At 36.8% G+C, this 17692-nt stretch overlaps 1 protein-coding gene across 5 annotated transcripts; it reads left to right on the top strand.

Moving 5' to 3' along the window:
- Positions 1–2806: 2806 nt before the first annotated feature.
- On the top strand, positions 2807–17405 carry LOC104900240 (uncharacterized). Of its 5 annotated transcripts, XM_010687618.4 has the most exons (23): positions 2808–3018; positions 3122–3175; positions 3335–3378; positions 3660–3723; positions 4315–4429; positions 4512–4582; positions 4670–4767; positions 5030–5201; positions 5315–5540; positions 6042–6168; positions 6848–6957; positions 7099–7188; positions 9670–9798; positions 9994–10127; positions 10292–10381; positions 10465–10520; positions 11712–11871; positions 11997–12068; positions 14485–14524; positions 15165–15430; positions 15663–15840; positions 15913–16124; positions 16979–17405. In XM_010687618.4, the coding sequence occupies exons 2-23, from the start codon at positions 3134–3136 to the stop codon at positions 17273–17275; spliced, it is 2793 nt and encodes a 930-aa protein (XP_010685920.1). In that variant the 5' UTR covers positions 2808–3018; positions 3122–3133; the 3' UTR covers positions 17276–17405. The 5 variants fall into 5 exon arrangements, with proteins under 5 accessions (XP_010685921.1, XP_010685923.1, XP_057246662.1 ...); XM_010687619.4 differs by having other exon boundaries at positions 2807–3175; positions 7102–7188; XM_010687621.4 differs by having other exon boundaries at positions 2807–3175; positions 11715–11871.
- The last annotated feature ends 287 nt before the right edge of the window (positions 17406–17692 follow it).

The following is a 17692-nucleotide window of genomic DNA, read 5'->3' as shown; positions in this document are numbered from 1 at the left end:
GGTATGATGTGGTAGTAGTGGTGGTTGGGTGGTGGTGGGGACAACAAGAAGGTGGTGGTAATGGCAACAAGAGTGGTGATTGTGGTAGTATAGTGGTTGTGGTGGTGGTGATGGAAGCAAGAGTGGTAGTGTTAGGTAATGATAGTGGTGGTGATGGCCACATTCCTCTCCTTTTTTTTTCTTGTTTTTGGACCTACTTTCTCTCTTCACTTAAATATAATCACATGTCCCTTCCTTTTTCTAATCACCCCTTAAGAAAATTCAATTAGGGGTCTGTGTCACTCTAATTGTTGCATTTAAAACGAAACAGAGGTAGTATTATGTATAGTAGTATTTCCTCCAACAAATTGTGTTATTAAAGAAAAGGAGGAGTGATAATGTGAAGGAGGGCTATTATTTATTGTTGTCTATATGGGGCTTCCCTAATCTGCTCCTGTGCACCTAAGACATACTACTAAATTATAAGGGTGGTTCTTTATATTGGCATTGCAAGGGAGTTTCTGATTAGTTTTTCTAATGTAAAATAAATTTATAAATTAAATTATAAATTAAATGAAGGAGTTATACGACATCCATAATACTCGATGTGCAAGCATGTGATAAAAAATTGGTTAAAAAGAATGTTAAACCATGTAGTTCAAGAATTATCTCTCTCCTTTTGAGCCATTTTTTTTCTGCTATTTGTTGGTACATTTTAAATTTTAAAATTACATTGGAGATTTTTTATATTACCTTATCATGAAATATAATCACTTTGCATGGTAGACAGTTTTGCAGAAATAATGAATGTTAATATTTATGAAAAAGGGGATCCCTTAACTAGTTGAGAACGTATTGTGTCGGACTCGTCCGACCATAATCTTGGTCGGACGACTTTCAGGTGGTTCCAATTTTTTTCAGTTAGTCTTCATTTTTTTTCAGGTGGTTCCAATTTTTTTTGAGGTAGTCTTCATTTTGTTTTCAATTAGTCTTCTTTGTTTTTCAGTGGGTTTTTGTGCTTCAGTTAGACTTACTTGGGTTTCAGTTGGTCTTTATTCTTTTTCAGGTAGTCTACATTTTTCTTCAGGTAGTCTTCATTTTGTTTCAGTTAGTCCATTATTTCTTTCAGTTGGCCCATTATTTCTTTCAGTTGGTCCAACTGAAAGAAAAGAAAGTCCAACTGAAAGAAAAGAAAGTCTAACTGAAAGAAAAGAAATCCAACTGAAACAAAACAAAGTCCAACTGAAAGAAAAGAAAGTCCAACTGAAAGAAAAGAAAGTCCAACAGAAAATGAAAAATAGTCCAATTGAAAATGGAAAATAGCAACTGAAAGAATAAATGGGACAATTTGCTCTTTTCTGCGTCTTTTACCTTTTAGTCTTCTACTACACCCAGAACTTGTTTCTTAATTTCAGTAACTGTATAAATAGGATTGACAGTAGTTGCAATTGCACCAGTTGCAATAACACCCAGAAAAGTTACAGGGTATTGCATAGAATTTGGAGCTAAAATAAGAACAACATGTCCTTTTTGAATACCCAGTTGGCTTAATCTATAAGAAAGGTTAGAAACCATGGAATTTAACTTATAAAAATTCAAGATTTCTCCAGAATCAGAATCAATTAAAACAGGTTTTTCTGGGTAAGAAGAAATATTTCTGAAAAGAAATGACACCATATTAAGATTTGGATTTGTGGGTGTAATTAAACTTGGCCTAAGTGATCTGTGAATGCCATCTTTGTCATACCCAGAATGCTCCATTGTTGCAAAGATTTGAGGAGGAAGGAGAGAGAAAATTTAAGGATGTCTTTGGTTGATTCTTTATTTCTTTTTATGAGGATTGAAATTTGAAAGAGAGTTTCTATGAAGAGTTTATAGGAAGACGACAATGGCGTATGAATTGCAATATTACAAAGCCAGCTCGCGCGCGGAAGAAAATTAGTGGGCCCAACCTGTCCGACCAAAGCTATTGGGTCAGACGGTCTGACCCAATAGTTTCACTAACTAGTTTTCTTTATGAGAAACATTATTATTCTGAGACAACAATTAACTAAGAATGGAAATAAAACCTTACAAATACACCAATCAATCCATATAGGATATTAATAAAATATGAATTGCAGGGCCTAAATAAGATTTCGGTATAAGTTATGATAAACATTTCCCATATCTGATTAATCACAACTCAATTTTCTTTACTTCATTCAGCTTCATGTAAAACAGTGGATAATTTCATGGGCCATATGATATCATCCTTTAGTGAAAGTTCGTTAGAAGAATGGATGGTTTTAGAGACATCGTTCATTGTTTAATTTTTTTGGGGAATTTTGTTCAAGTCAATTGGCTAGTAACATATATAAATCAGAATGGTTGAGAGATTTTCATAATCAAATGTTGTAACGTTTGTATATGTTTGTACTTCTTTTTTTTTTAATATCTCACAAGGATCGAGTTCATAATAATTTATTGTGCATCCAAACAAATTTTATTACATAAAAACTTTATACTTCTTTCGTTTTTTTAGATGTTACACTTTATATCTTAGGAAGTTTTAAATTAGATGTTACACTTTTATTTTGGGTAATAACTTCTCTCTATCTATCTCCTATCAAATGTTCACATGAGACCGTTTTGTTTTTCATTATCTCTATCTCTCTCCTCTCCAAAATTTACATAGGAGTTCGTGATTTGAAAAGTGTAACATCTAATAAAAAATGGAGGAAGTATTAAAATTGACTATATTATTGAAAAACTAGGTATATTAAAAAATCATATAAAAACCTAATTGTTCACGATACAATAAGTTATTGTGAACCCGATCACTCCTGTTTGGCGTTTGCTCTAAGACTTTACCTGTTTACCACAAATCAAACTTTAATTGTTCCAAATCTCATCAAATTCACTTTAACCCTATTCTTCGATCCTTCACCTCGTTCTTCGATCGCTTTTCGTGCAAGCTACCTTCGACCTTCATTTGCAGATAATTTCAACTTCCATAATTGAATTCAAAGATCGTTTTGTTGCTGCACAACCTCTTTTGTATGTAATTCCTCACAATTGAAAGAAAAATTCGACATTCTGTTCAATTACATCATTTACCTCGAAATCAGAGCTTCTAATTTTGCAACATTGATTGAGACAGATTACAAACACGATGAATTGTGGCAGCGAAGATGATGAAGCTGAAGTAGAGGAGGTATGTATGCTATATTGTTAAATGCATTAAACCCTTTTTTATGCGATTATGTAAATGAATTATGTCATTAATTGAAGTTTAGTATATTGCGGAGAAACTATGGCTAATTAATTGAAATATGCTTACTTATTTGTTTGTAATTTTGTGTGTTATATGCAGTTAGAGCGTTTTGATGATTTCACGCTTGCCTCTTCTTGGGAAAGGTATGTGTTTTGTTGTAAGATCATTTGAAATATCTGAGGTTAAGTTAACAATGGAGAAATATATAAACGCTACATTGTTTATAACATTGTTCGGTAGTATATAATGCATAATAAGTAGAAATATATAATCATAGATGTAGTTTGTTGAATTGAAAAAAGTAGTAGAAGTATATAACAACCAACATAATACTAACATGATTATCTATATTAAGACTAGTGATATTAGGCGTTAACAATGTGTAATGCTGTAACTAATGATGAGTGTGAATTTTCTTTATCAGGTTTATATCAGAAATTGAAGCAGTGTGTCGCCGTTGGATGGCTGATGGCCCCAAGAACTTGTTGGTATGCTTGTTTATGATGAAAGATTGACACTTTAGTTACTGTCTTAGTCTTCACTTGTTCATCGGTTCAGGTACTAGTAGGTTGTTTGGTAGTTTGTAAGAAATGGCCGCTTACAATAACAAGTGTGAGTAGAATTCTATAAGGAAAGTCTCGTACCAATGTCTATTGTTTTGCAACTAAACCCCCAAGTATCCCCAAAAGTACTCCATTGCATGATTAATTATCATTACCATTTTATAAAGGGTGTTATTAATAGGAACTAGGGTGGAGAAAGATTACCGTGGACATTGCCACATTGGTGTGAGACTTTCCTTGCGAAGGCACATGTATACTCATTCTCATTACTATCCTTTGTTATTGCCTATAAAATGGGCCGTAAGAATTTCTTTAGCATGCTTGTTGTTAATGGAAGTTTAATTATTCTAGTCAATCCTCCAAAGGAATATATTTTATAATCTAATGACAGTGCCTTCATTACTGATAGCAGATTAGGTTCTTAATACTGCTTTAAAGTCACTTTACCTGCTGTAGAATGAGCTATGTGGACGATTTTCGTTTTTCTTGTGTTTATAGTCATTGGGTGTATTGCAGGAGAAGGGTGCAGTGCTAGTTGGAACTTCAAAAGACCTGTACAAGGCCAATTATGAGCTGAAATATGATAAAAAAAGCTATTATATGGAGTTTTACTTTAAAGAGAAGTATAAAGGTACAGTTGCAATTCAGTTTCACTGTGTAGATTATATATGGTTCTTCCTCATGCTTAGTTTCTCGGCCTCTCTTCTTTTAAGTTGGCAAAGTCACAAACTGGGACTCTAATCAGCACAATTTGCAGCTGGCATTTGGAGTAACTGAGTTTTTGGTAATATTTTCACTTTGATCATTAGCTTTGCAATTTGCATAGACTCAGGTAGAATATTTGTTTCACTAGTTTGTGCTCATTGAATAGATAATTGCTCCCCAAAGTGCAAGTGGTGTAGTATTGGACTCTCCAGAGGCCAGCAAGCTTCTCAGTGCAGTTGCAATTGCTTTATCTAACTGTTGCAGGTAATGGTTGAGCTTGTCATAAAAAAAAGTTCTTCTGCTTATAATGAATCTCATGTCAACATGGACAAGTTTCTTAGTTAGTTAGAACCTGCACAAGCTCACTTCAACGTTCTTTTTTTATTATCTTGTAAATGTGTACCTTGTTTTTAGTTTCTTCCTCAAATCTTGTCCATAAGGTTATTATGCTCCATGTTTGCAGAATATATATGTACTTAATGTTCATTCTATTTATATGTAAGTCTTTTTGCACCTCGTAATTCAGTCTGTGGCCAGCCTTTGTCCCTGTTCATGACCCTTCTCGTAAAGCACATATTGGTATCCAAAATATGGGAACTGTGTTCACAAGAAGATTCGAATCAGACTGCATCAGGAGTCAGGTTCCCGTGAAGCTTATGCATTTGGAAGGGTTGTATGAGCTTTTTGTGTCTAAATTTGTGAGTTTCTAATCTCTTGCATGGTTTAATGGAAATTATATTTCACCTTGTATACCTGATTACTTCAAATTATTACTAACGTTTTGCATGTTTTGCTCAATTGATCACATAAGGCCTTCTCTACGTTGGACTTTTCAATGCATCTGTACAGAGTTCAATATACCATGAAGCTCACTTACAGATCCCTTCCGTATGATGATGAAGATGATTATATGCAAGAAGCTGAAGCTGAGAATGTGGAATCTAGTGCAGGTGGTAAGGGTGAACTGCATCAAAGATCACAATGGGATGATGACTGCCCTTGGAGTGAATGGTATTCAGCTGAAGATCCAGTGAAAGGTACATCTGCTGTTTTGTTATTTTTCTAGGGGCTATACATGTATATTCTGAATTTCTCTGTTGGTACTCAGCAAAATAAAAGGGCATGTTACCATGCTTATGTGAGTTGGTGAGAGAAGTTAGCAAATGTAGTGTGCTCCCTATTAATATTTTTAGTGACATTCTCTGAGTATTTGATATCTAATTTCTGTGTTTGAGAGACTGTCTCAAATTCACAAGCTTTGAAATATTTGTGCCTTGCCCATACCAACTACTACTAAACAACTTATCAGAAACAGAAGAGAGCAAATTAGAATTCCAATCATGTTTATGCTAAGGCAATGAAATGCTTCAATCAAAGTGTTGAATAGGAATTGGATCAGAGGATGTCTTTCATTGACTGGTGACAAATTTATGTTGATAATAATTTCATGATCTGTCTTTTGATTTTGTATATATACGACTTCCGAGGAGGTTGTGTATCATAAGTCATAACTGGTTGTGAAACTGAAATTCATGCAGGATTTGAGTTGGTTGCAATATGGTCGGATAGAAATATTGAAAGCTCCCTTGAGATGGCTGAAACCGAAAATTCTTCACCTCATGAAGCTGAAACGTGGCTTCTATTTCCTACTCTCTCAGAAATTCTGTAAGCATCTAATTATCTCTAATTGCTGTTATTTTTATGTAATGTTTTTTTTCATAGTGCTTTTTCATGTCATCTTTCTGGCTTCTGCATGGGTTTCATAGACTCATGAGTGCTTTATTGCTTTTAGATTCTCTTCATTCTTACATAAGGACATCTTCTCGTTAAGTGATTATTAGACTGTCTGGTTTTCCTTCTTTCTGCCATCCTTTTTTAGGAGCGGGCGAGGCCTAGTAAGGGTTTGGACGCAGATTCAAGATTTTAATACACGTCTCTATTTTGCTGATTTCTGGATGGGAACCTAGTGGTTTATATGAATAATTATCTGAACACATAAATATTGGATTTTAAACTATAAATATTGGATTTCAAACTAGATCTTGTTTCTATTGCCTTTCGAATTAGACAGAGCTCTTGAAAAATAGAGGATGATACGTTCTATGCAGCATCTATGTCTTTAGATGTTCCTCAAACGTAGTTATGTATCTCAAATAGTTAAGGTATCTGGTTTAGAAAGACGTATATGTTGATCTGGCCAAAGATACAGAACAAATTCTGCCAGTTATATCAGCGCTTGCAAGTTATATATCAGTCTGTTATATCCCTCTGTTCTGAACTTTTCTTTTCTGCCTTGGTTTGTTATTGCTAATGCAATGACATCATAATATTCTTCATTCTTCAGAGATGAGCGTAAGAAAGGGAAGGCAGTTGGATTTGCTTCCCAACTCTCTCTCTTGGTTGTTGCCTTAGAGATGTCATTTGAAGCTCAATTTTTGGAAGATTTTGTGTCAGGTTTGAAAGGTCCCAGTGTATGTCTTGTCATTCCTGTTAGCTGCTTCTACTTTTCATGCTCTTGAGACACAGTGATTCTGGCTGTTTTATCTTGCTTGTTGAGCATTTAACTTTATGGAATTTGTTTGGGATTTCTGGCAGTAGAATCAAGTGCAGAAAAACGGAGGTCCTCAGCAGCGATTCCTCCCCCAACTGTTGTTGATCGTGTACTCAAAGAGCTTTTTCATGATGGTACTCATTTTCTTTCTCCTGTATTCTCTAATATCAATGGCCACACTTGTTTGAGTTTAATTATAGTTGTCTTGTTTTCTTGTCTATCTTAACCATTTACGGTCACTTTCACGACCGCAGTGTTAGTGGAAGCTACATTACGGTGGCTGTTAGGATGCAGCGTGGATTGACAAATTGGAAAAATTAACCTTATCATTGTTTTTCTATAGAGTTTACCTATAGATACTCACTCAGATTCAATTAATGATGTCTTATCTATGTGGATTAGTTGCAATTTAATTGATGTTATGGGTTTGTGACGGAAGCAGTTAGTCAAGGCAACACCCAGTGTTTACTAGGCACCATTTTCCAACCCACAAGTACTCCTATTTATGGCCTTCTTCAGCTTAATATGATACTCCATAGTAATAACAGGAAATGCTAGAGTTTCTTTAGGATTCGATGTACTATCAGCATTTAAGCAGTTTCATGTTCATCCTTCAGATATGATTTTGGAATTATGTGGTGCGTTTTTTCTCCTAGGGAAGTGTTCTGTTGGTACTCGCTTGACGATGTGAAAAAGGGGAATATTGGGATAGCTTCTAGGATGGTGCATTTTGACTCATGTACTTGTGATTGTGGTTTTGTGGTATTAGAATAGTAGATGCTCATTATTTTTGGTCAGTTTGAGAGTGTGATATCAAAATGCTATAGATAGACTCCTCTGAGTGATATGAGGAGTTATCTGAATTGTAGAAGTCATTGACCCTAAACCTATTCTTAGTAATTTTTCCATATCTTGAAGTCAACCCTATCAATGTGGGGTTCTATATATCCTCTTAGGTTTCCTTTTGGAAATACCTTGGCGTTCCTTGAGGGGATGACAGATGACCTAGGAAGCTTGTTGTGGGATCCATAAAGTTCTCTGAGGGAGTGAATGGGTGGAAGAGAGGCATTTTTGCTTTAAGATTAGGATGACTATTGTTGTTCGTTAGTATCTTGTTTCCAGTATTTCGCTTTACCACCTCCCCTTCTGAGCTGGTTGGGTTGACTAGGAAGTTAAGAGAGGCTTATGTGGACTTTCTTTGGTTGGTGGTTGATGCGGAGAAGAGACAGTATTTTGCTACGTGGGATTTTATCTGTGGTCTGAGGGAGGAGAAGGGGTTGGGTTTAGGAATATGGCGTCCAAGAATATATTTTAATGGGAGAATTGCTGTGGTACTTATGGAGGTTTCCTATGGAATTTGACTTTTTTGGCTCTTTCGTTGAAAATACGAATTGCTGGAATGCTCTGCTGGTGCTCAGGGTTTCCTATCTAAACCCATTTAACTTTGCCTCAAAAGCTATCTTTTCTTTTCCTTGCTTCGGTCAAGTTTTGGGTGGTAATGGTGATGATGCAAAATATTGGCAACCTTTTTCATCAAAGGAGAATCCAGTTAGCATTCTTTTTCTTTACTATCACTTATCTAGTGTGCATCATTCCCCCTTTTTACCCTCTATGATTTTGGATGACATAACTTGGCTTGCAATCTCCAATTTAGGAGGGATCCACATGATAGGAACTGGGATAATTGGTTGGTCTATAAGGTTTCATGGAGCCTGCATGCCCATACTTCTCGCAATTCTATGCATAAGTCTTTCTACAAACACTTGCAAGAAGCTTCAATTCCCAATGTATTCCAACCTCATTTGGAAGGCGAAGGCCCAGACTTTAGTGTGGACAGCAGTTTGAAAAGATTAACACTCTTGATGATTTGTAGGTACAACAAGCATTCAGAGCATCAAGAACTTTGTGTCCTATTGTTTGTATTGTGTGTTACGAAGACATATAGTCTTATTCTCTCTTTTACTTGCATTGCAAGTTGACTAGTGGTTTATGGCATATACATTCTGGTTACACCGTTACAGAGGATACCTCTCAACATGTCCTGCTTCTTTGTTGGGCCACATACTGGCTTTTGGATTGGTTTTGAGGGAAGAATACATCAGATGGTACTTTAGAGGTGTGCGTTTATGGCTATGGTTTTATTTTTGGATTGCGTCTTTTGCAATGATGTTAATTGGCTTGCTTCTTGTGATTGTAAAGGAGGACTCAGTTTGCTTTGTGTTTTATAATGTGTTTAGTATGGAAAATTTACAAATACTTCCTCCGTTTGTTACTTGCAACATTTCTCACTTTTGGCAACTCTTTGTTACCTAAGCAGTGTGTTCTCTCTTTCTCTCTCCTAGCACATGGGGTTCTCCTTTTATCTTGCTCTATCTCTCTCCTCTCCTTGGTCCTTGTGCAAACCCAAACGTTGCAATTAAAAAACGGAGGAAGTATAATGCTAACTACGGGACATCAAACGATCATAACCTAACTATTAAAGTTAGTTGATTGATCCCAACAAGGCACTTGTGTAACAATGGTGGGGGATTAGTTGCTAGTATTATACTACTTCCAAGATATATTTAACTTTGTATGCTTTTCTTTTTGCTTGTTCGAATTACTTATTCTTGCAGGAGTTGAGGCATTAAATTTTTACGAAGGTGAGAACAAAAGTTCTAGAGCTATTAAAGGCGCACCGTCGGATTCTTTATTTGCACAATTTTGCTTACAGTCTCTGTGGCTCGGTAACTGCAATATACGTGGTAATTACTAAATTAGGAATCTAATGTTTAATTGTCAGAGAGTTCTATTCATGTCTTCTCTTACATGATTAGATATCTTAATAGAAAATGAGGGAAGAAAAGCAAAACAAGAGTAGGGAGAAAAAAATTTACACTCAGTGTTTTCAATGCTTTTTAACTTCCTGAATTTCTTTTTTCGTGATCGTATCTGGTTAGCTATTGCCATGCTCTGGATTGAGTTTGTTAGAGAAGTTCGTTGGTGTTGGGAGGAGTCGCAACCATTGCCAAAAATACAAGTTAATGACACCATCGATCTCTCCTCTTGCTTGATTCATCAGAAATTGCAGATGGTAAGCTTCATCGCGCTCTATATTGTAGAGTTTGTAAGTATCTTATTTGCATCTTTATTGGTAGATTTTGACAAACATATTATACATTGCTTGTAAGTATCGTATATGCATCTTTATTAATATATTTTAACAAACATATAATACATGTATCTTTTATCAACCAGTTTGCAATGTGTATTGAAAAGAAGCGTGAAGCAACTTCTGAGTTCTTTGATGCTACAGAAGGCAAAGATGATGTATTTGGTCATGTTGAGGTGATTACATTGTTTCTTTGCATCTCCTGGGTTTATCTCTCGATGTTCTTTATATGATGAGGCACGTATTACAATAACTGTAGGAAGAGTTGCTGTCGAAGCCAGGTCTCACTGGAAACGTGGATGAAGGAACTCATAGGTTAGTGAGAGAAAATTTGAAATTGTGCTTTTGGTCATTTTCTATTAGTTGCTTTTTAAAAGCATGCAATTCCTTCTAGTTTCCTTTGATAGATTTTGCGGATACTTAAGGGTCTCAAATGTGAGACTTATTGCCTAATAGCGAGCTACCTGGTCTCTACTTGCTTACAAGTGCTGGTGTCATGTGGTTGAATGACGAACATGCTCTGGGTTGGGAGACATCTGGGAGTCAGTGACCTTTACCTGTAGTTATATTGATATTAATATTTCACATAGTCAGTTAGTGTTGCATTTGGTATCACCAAGGCTCCCAGTAGACGGGACCCTAGGTGATTGACTGATTTCTATTCATATCTGTTTGAGCTTCATCACTAATTCCTGCTGTCTCGAACTTGAGAGTTGATCACTCAATTGGTATTCATTTTTTTTTCCTGGGATCTGTTTTTGTGGTAAACACTTTACAGGTGAACATGCGGATTACCTTACAAGACAGGCACATTGCATTAGTTTTTAAAATTAGCAGGAACTTTTAGTTACACCACCTTTTAAACCTGGTGTATGATTCTGTCATGACCACATCGAATTATATGTTTGGGCTATGGCCTTGTACAAAGTACCTTGTTCTAAATGTTTAAACCGAAAGGAGTTGAATTGAAAAGCACCTAAGAAGAGTGTATATTCTCTAAATCATCTGGGACTTAAAATCTTTTAAGGTTCCACCTGTTGTAACTAAGAAGTGTCTTTTCACAATCACCCTTTAATGGATTTTACTCTAATGTTTGCTAGTTTGAGTAATTAATTAAAGTCACCAATTCCGAGGTTTTAATTTTTTTTTTAATGTTTTAGGGGTCAAGTAAGGATGGTTATTGATGAACCAAAATTAACCTCCTTATCCCAGGACTTTAAGGGTTATATAATTGTTGTTTATTAAAGTTCAAGTTGTTAAATATACATTTATTGCTAATTTATGTTTTTGTAACAAATTACTTACAGTGTCATGTGAAAAGTTGTTTTTTTTTTTTTTTTGGGGGGGGGGGGAGTTGTGAGTAAAAAGATTGATAGTTGCAAGTGATTTCTTTTGATGGTGTTTAGATCCGGGTGAGTCTCATAGACACCCCATTTAGGGGTGATTTTCAATAGTTAATCCAAACTGAGAACATGTTGCTCATATGAGGTAACCTTTGGAGTGCAGCAGAGGGAGAAAAGATGGTTTGGATAATACTGGAGAAGCACATAATGACCTTAAAATTCTTGAAGTGGCATCTGATCGCATCAGAAAAGGTTCAGCTGGTGTTTCCGGATCGATGATGCTGTTGAGTTCTTGCCAGAGAATGCATGCTCCATTTACTCAGGTTTTCTGACTTGTCTGTGAGCTGTCCTGTGTTTCTTCATTCTATTGTTTCCAGATTTTTTTTATGTTTACCCATTTTGTATAGTCCTTAAAATATCTTCTTAACCCTTCTGTGGACCGTTCTAGGATGCACCACCAATGACAGAAGACATGCATGAAGAGCGGCTAAATGCTGTTGCTGCGTTCAGCGATTCATCTGTAAGTCTGCTTTTTGAACTTGCAACTAACGTTTTCGAATTCAGAGATTTATATTAGAGCTGTAAATAAATGGCACCACATTGGTCATTCATAGATGCAAACGCCAATTTTCTTGGAACACATGAAGTTGTTTTACAGTGAAATAAATTCGTGGGAAGGGCAGTGGTAATGGTTTGCCAAGTTTTGACTTAGAATACTGAAGCTCTTGATAGTGGAAGAGATCATTCTTTCCACCATGACACCACATACTAGAACTTTAAGAGTTAAGAGTTCAGATTTCTACCATAGTGGGGTTTGGAGGGTCAGATATATACAATTGCAAATGATGTTTGCTCTACACTTGGTCAAGAAACACAATAAGAGCTCGTGTGGTTTAAACACGAAGAAAGACATGGAATGGCTGGAGAAAAGGAATACATTGTAATTAATTCTATTTCATTCTTAACACTGTTTGCTTCATTGACCTCTCTGAACCCCCCCTCCCAACCCACAACCTGCAGGTTCCAGGCTTCTGGTAGCCTTTAACTCTCCTCATAAGTCATTCAAAACCATGGATGGACCAATTTTATCACTAACATGATCTGATCCGACTTGAATCCATCCATTTTTGATCAATTTGTTTAACGCTTGTGTGGGTTTTGGCCAAGCATCATTATCTTCCCTCTCTCCTTTCCTTTGGCCATAGTCTTGATGATTTCATGGACCTTCTTGAGGTTCTATTTAGGGCCTGTTTGGTTCACGGAATTGAAATGGTATGGATATCCATACCAGGGTGGTTGTATGGATCCAGGTTCCCATACCACTATACCAGTCTAAAACTGTTTGGTTCAATTCTGTAATGGATTCTAAATCCATTCACACGGTTCGGTTCAATCCTGAAATGGATTCTGTCCAATTTTTTTTATAAATAAAATAGTATTAATAAAAGTCAAAAAGGAAAAATTATAAAGTAATACCCCCCTCTCTGTCTTTCTTCTTCCTTCCTTTGACATGGAGTTCTCAGAAATTCCATTCACACTATTTCCATCTTACTCTCCTCCCTCCATCCTCCTTGTTGGCTACCTTCGCCGGAATCGTCGACCATCTCAGTGCAGCCGCCCATACTTCCCCTTCCCCTCTCTGCCTTACTCTCTCACTTCCCCAATCCCCATCTCCCCTCACCCACTACACACAGAATTTTGTCGAGTTTGATGAAGAGGTTGCCTTCGCCGCTGAGGATGAGGAGGGAGGAGTGAAAGTCGTCGGTGAGGATGGGGAGAGAGGAGAGAGAAGGTGAGGATGGGGAGGAAAGAGAGAGAAGGTCGCCGGTGAGGATGGGAGGGAGTAGAGAGAAGGTCGTCGGGTGCTGGTGGTATGATGGACTGCTTGTGGTGGCTGCAAAGTGGGTGTAGGGAGGGTTCATGGAAGCAGAGGAGAGAGAGGGGTGAGGAAGGTTTAGGGTTTGATAGTACTATGGAATGGACTTTGAATCTTAGGGGGGTAGGGGAGTATGGGATTTTAGGGGGTTGGGGTGGAATTAGAATCTATTAGGTATGAGATTCCACCAAAAAAGACTAACCAAACATTAGAATGGATGTCATTCCATTCCATACCATAAAAAAAGGTCCAACCAAACACCCCCTTAGTAATATTTGTTGAGATGTGGCCGAATGGACATAGATTATAGATGGGTATAGTGGTGGTTAACAGAGTGGTGCTGAGATGGCTGCTGTCGACCAGTGGGTGGTGGTCATGGTGGAGACATGGCAGCGGTAGGAAGGTGTCACCAGTGGTGGTCTGAATGTTGAGATGGTTGCAGTGGGAAGGTACAACCAGCGGGTGGAGGTTCTATGAAGGTGGCACTAGTAGGGAGATGGAGCTGTTGGCTTGGATTTGCAGTACCCCTAGAGAGCGTATTTTGGAATCCCCCCTTATCCTATTCACTTATGGAGGAAACGTCCCCATAAGCACCAAGGGGCTAAGGGCAGCTTAGTATTTTGGTAGCAAGTTAGTTTTATGATGTAAGAATTTCTGATGATGTAAGAATCAGTTAATTAGGGATTATTTCCTAGTCAGAGTTTGTTAGAATAGTAGTGGAGATCAAGTTAGTTGAGTAGTATAAATAGAGGAGAGAAAGAGGAAAAATATATCTAGAACATTATGAGAGACACACCTGGTTGAGCTCCTCATCCTCTGCATAAGGCGAGGGTTTAAATTGTTGAATTTTCACTGAATCTATCAATATAACAACTATCCTCAAGCCTGAATTTTTTTTAATAGTTATGATATTTAAGCTCTAATTTACCTGAGTTTATATCACTCCCCTATCTTGTGCACGATATTTCCATTTCCTCAAAATAAATTTAGCTTGTTTTTTGTATAGAAATTTATTAGTGTAAAGTGTAAACTCAGCAAGGATTATGTGATTTTCTTGCAGAGCTTTTCTGCGCAGTTAGAGAGAGAGATCTTATTGTCTGGTAATGAGCTTGAAAACTTCTTTTCTTTTTGCATCCTTTTCTATTTGACTCCGTAATTTCCCTTGGAATTCTTGCATCTTTACATACTAATAGTCCCTCCCTCCCTCCCCCTTTCTCTCTCGCACATACATACATAGATATGCACATACATGCATACATACATATTACTCAAGTTTGTTTTGTTTGTGTTTTTTTGGACATACATATATCTGAAAGATAAACCCCTTGAACTGTGTATCAACAAAGGATTCTTAGTTTTCTAGTTTAATATAGTGAATCATCCTCCTGTGATGAAATGCTCATGATCTCTATGTGAAAAATACGACTTCAAGTTTTCAGATGTATCTCTCAATTTGGCTCTTTGAATTGTATATTATTTGAGATGGGAGCTTATATATATATATGATACATACATAACCGTAGAACCATTGTCTTTTCACTCATATATATAGTATAAAATCTTAATGATCCATGAGTCTTGACTGTCTGTTAAGTCAACACTGAAGTATGCAGTATCCCTCTCAATAAGTTCATGGCTGGAATGTTCATAAATATTTTGCACCAAGTCTAGCTAGAATCATTTCGTGCATGCTTGCAGCTGATAGTTGCAAATCCCCTGCTAACTGTTTCTCGTAAGCAGACATGTCAGCTTTTAAAGCGGCAAATCCAGATGCTGTGTTTGAGGACTTTATACGATGGCACTCGCCAGGAGATTGGATAAGTGATGGCAATGAGGAAAGCAGATTATCAGGGACTCAGTTGAGTGTCAATTGGCCTCCAAGAGGACAGCTTTCAAAGAGAATGTCTGAGAATGGAAATTTTTGGCGGAAACTTTGGAATGATGCACCTGCTTTGCCAGCTTATGAGCAGAAACCACTTTTGGACCCAAATCGAGAGGGAGAGAAGGTAATATTCCGTTTTGATATCCTTCCTATAATTGTAGATGAAAGTGATTTTCTTGGGAATAATAATTTCTCTAGTATGACCATAAAAGCTTAAGGTTTCCGATTCAGAGATGTGGAGGATAATCTAGAGTTCTTATCTCAATATTGTTGGTTTTGGGTGTTCATCTATAATTCTTTGATGCTTTTTAGATATTTACCATCTTTTGAATGAAAAAGAATTGTTAACACTGTAGATTCTTCATTACTTGGAGACATTGCGACCACATCAACTGCTTGAGCAGATGCTTTGTACGGCATTCAGAGCGTCAGCTGATACCTTACACCGTGCTAGCTTTGGTGACTTGAATCAAATGAAGAGCAAACTTGATCAGCTTTACCATACATTAGCCTCTATGCTGAGGCCTCTACAAGGTACTTGTAAAATGGATTTCATTTTCTTGCTTGTGATCTACAACAATTGTTCCTAAATTTCTTGGCTTGCAGCAAATCAACTATCTCAGGACAGTGAGATTTTTGAAGATCTCAAACGGCTGTGTATTATTTTTGAACACGTAGAGAGATTGACAATTTTGGCAGTTTCTCTTCATAGAAAGTTCATTCTTGCACCACGCCTTTCCAATGCCATATTCAATGATTACTATAATTTTTACCTTCCCAGAATGGGTAACGGTGGTGTGCAAGTCGACTTGCCAGAGGTACGTTTTAATTCCACTTTTCTTGCTTACTGAATCTTATGGCCCTACACAGCCAAACCTTAATGTCTGCCTTGTATATAGTTTTTCTGGTTCAGGCTTTCTAGTTTAGCTGCTACCCATTCTAATAGTGTTTACCTGGAATGTTCCATGTTGCTTGTACCAGGTAATGCACAATTGCACATACATTCCCAAAAATATGCTTTTCTTGATCGATCTTTATGCCATTTATAACATCCAGATGGGAAATGAGTGTTAATTATCTATGTAATAAAATATAATACTAGGAGTGTGAATGCATTGTCATAATGCCATGGACATTTATATGTAAAAATTCGTAGGTGTTCCCAGGTATACCTAGCATGATTTTGCCATTTATCACCATCTAGAGAGGTAGGAATGAGTGTTAATTAGGATCTATGGAATAATATACAATCTTGGGACTTGGGTGTAGATGCATGGCCTGGACAATCATATGTTCAAATTTTTAGGTGTCCCTAGGTATACCTAGAGCTAGGTGTACAGAAGGCTATATTTTTGCTCATTTGGTAGGCTTCAAATGAGCAAAAATTCCAAATGAGCAGAAGATATTCTCAAAGGACTAAATAAACAGCAAAAGAAGCCTTGGCCAGTTGGCCCTTATAAAAAAACCTGATTATAGGTATTCCAGGGAACATAATAGACACGCGGACTCGTATGATCCATGTAAAACCTACACATTCATCAGTTCAATTTACACCCTTTTGGCGAGGGGGTGAAAATGATTTGTATGTATCTTCTCTGATCGATTATCGTGGACTGTGATCATGTGAAAGCAAGCTCAACAATAATGATCTAACATAAGTATATCTCTCCAGGAGTTCGACCAGAAGCAACAAGTAAGAACTGACGAAAGAAATGTTGTGGCAGATCTATTTTCACCACCTACTTCTACCCAGTCATGGAGAAAAGTTTTAAGCATGGGAAATCTTCTTAATGGGCACGAACCTGTGCTCAGAGAAATAATTTTTACAATGTGTGATAATATTAGTGACAATCATTATGCAGCTCATAATCCTCTCGGTCGTCAACAAGAAATCGATACTTATCGTATGTACATTGAAGGAACCTCAAATGATTTAGGTGTTTCTCTCTCTGTTGTCTCATGTGATTGATTCTTTCTGTAATTATTCAGTAGGAAAAAATGTCACTCGTTATAGCACGTCCTTGATTTAGAAGAGCAGTTCTGTAAGGATTCTCACGAAACAGTGTGAATCTATTACCATAAAAGTGGTTTATGATTAATTCTGGACCAATTATTCAGCTTTGATGATGAGAATGCATGCATAACTTGTCACTTATAATGGGAACTTTCCCCCCTTGTATTATACTACTTCCCTTTCAAAATAGATGACATAGTTTGACTTTTGCATATCCACCGTGTTTTAATCATGTAAGATCTTGTTAAATTGGTTTTTACATATACTTTTAATGTATCAACTTCTTTATATTTTTTACATGTACGGAATTAGAAATATTAATCATTAAAGTTATGCATTGGTAAGCTTGTTAAGAGAAGTGTGTAAGTATTT

This window comes from Beta vulgaris, chromosome 7 (assembly GCF_026745355.1).
Source record: "Beta vulgaris subsp. vulgaris cultivar EL10 chromosome 7, EL10.2, whole genome shotgun sequence".
Taxonomy (NCBI): Eukaryota; Viridiplantae; Streptophyta; class Magnoliopsida; order Caryophyllales; family Amaranthaceae; genus Beta; species Beta vulgaris.
Note: the sequence above shows the minus strand (reverse complement) of the source record. Positions and strands in the feature narration are given on the sequence as shown.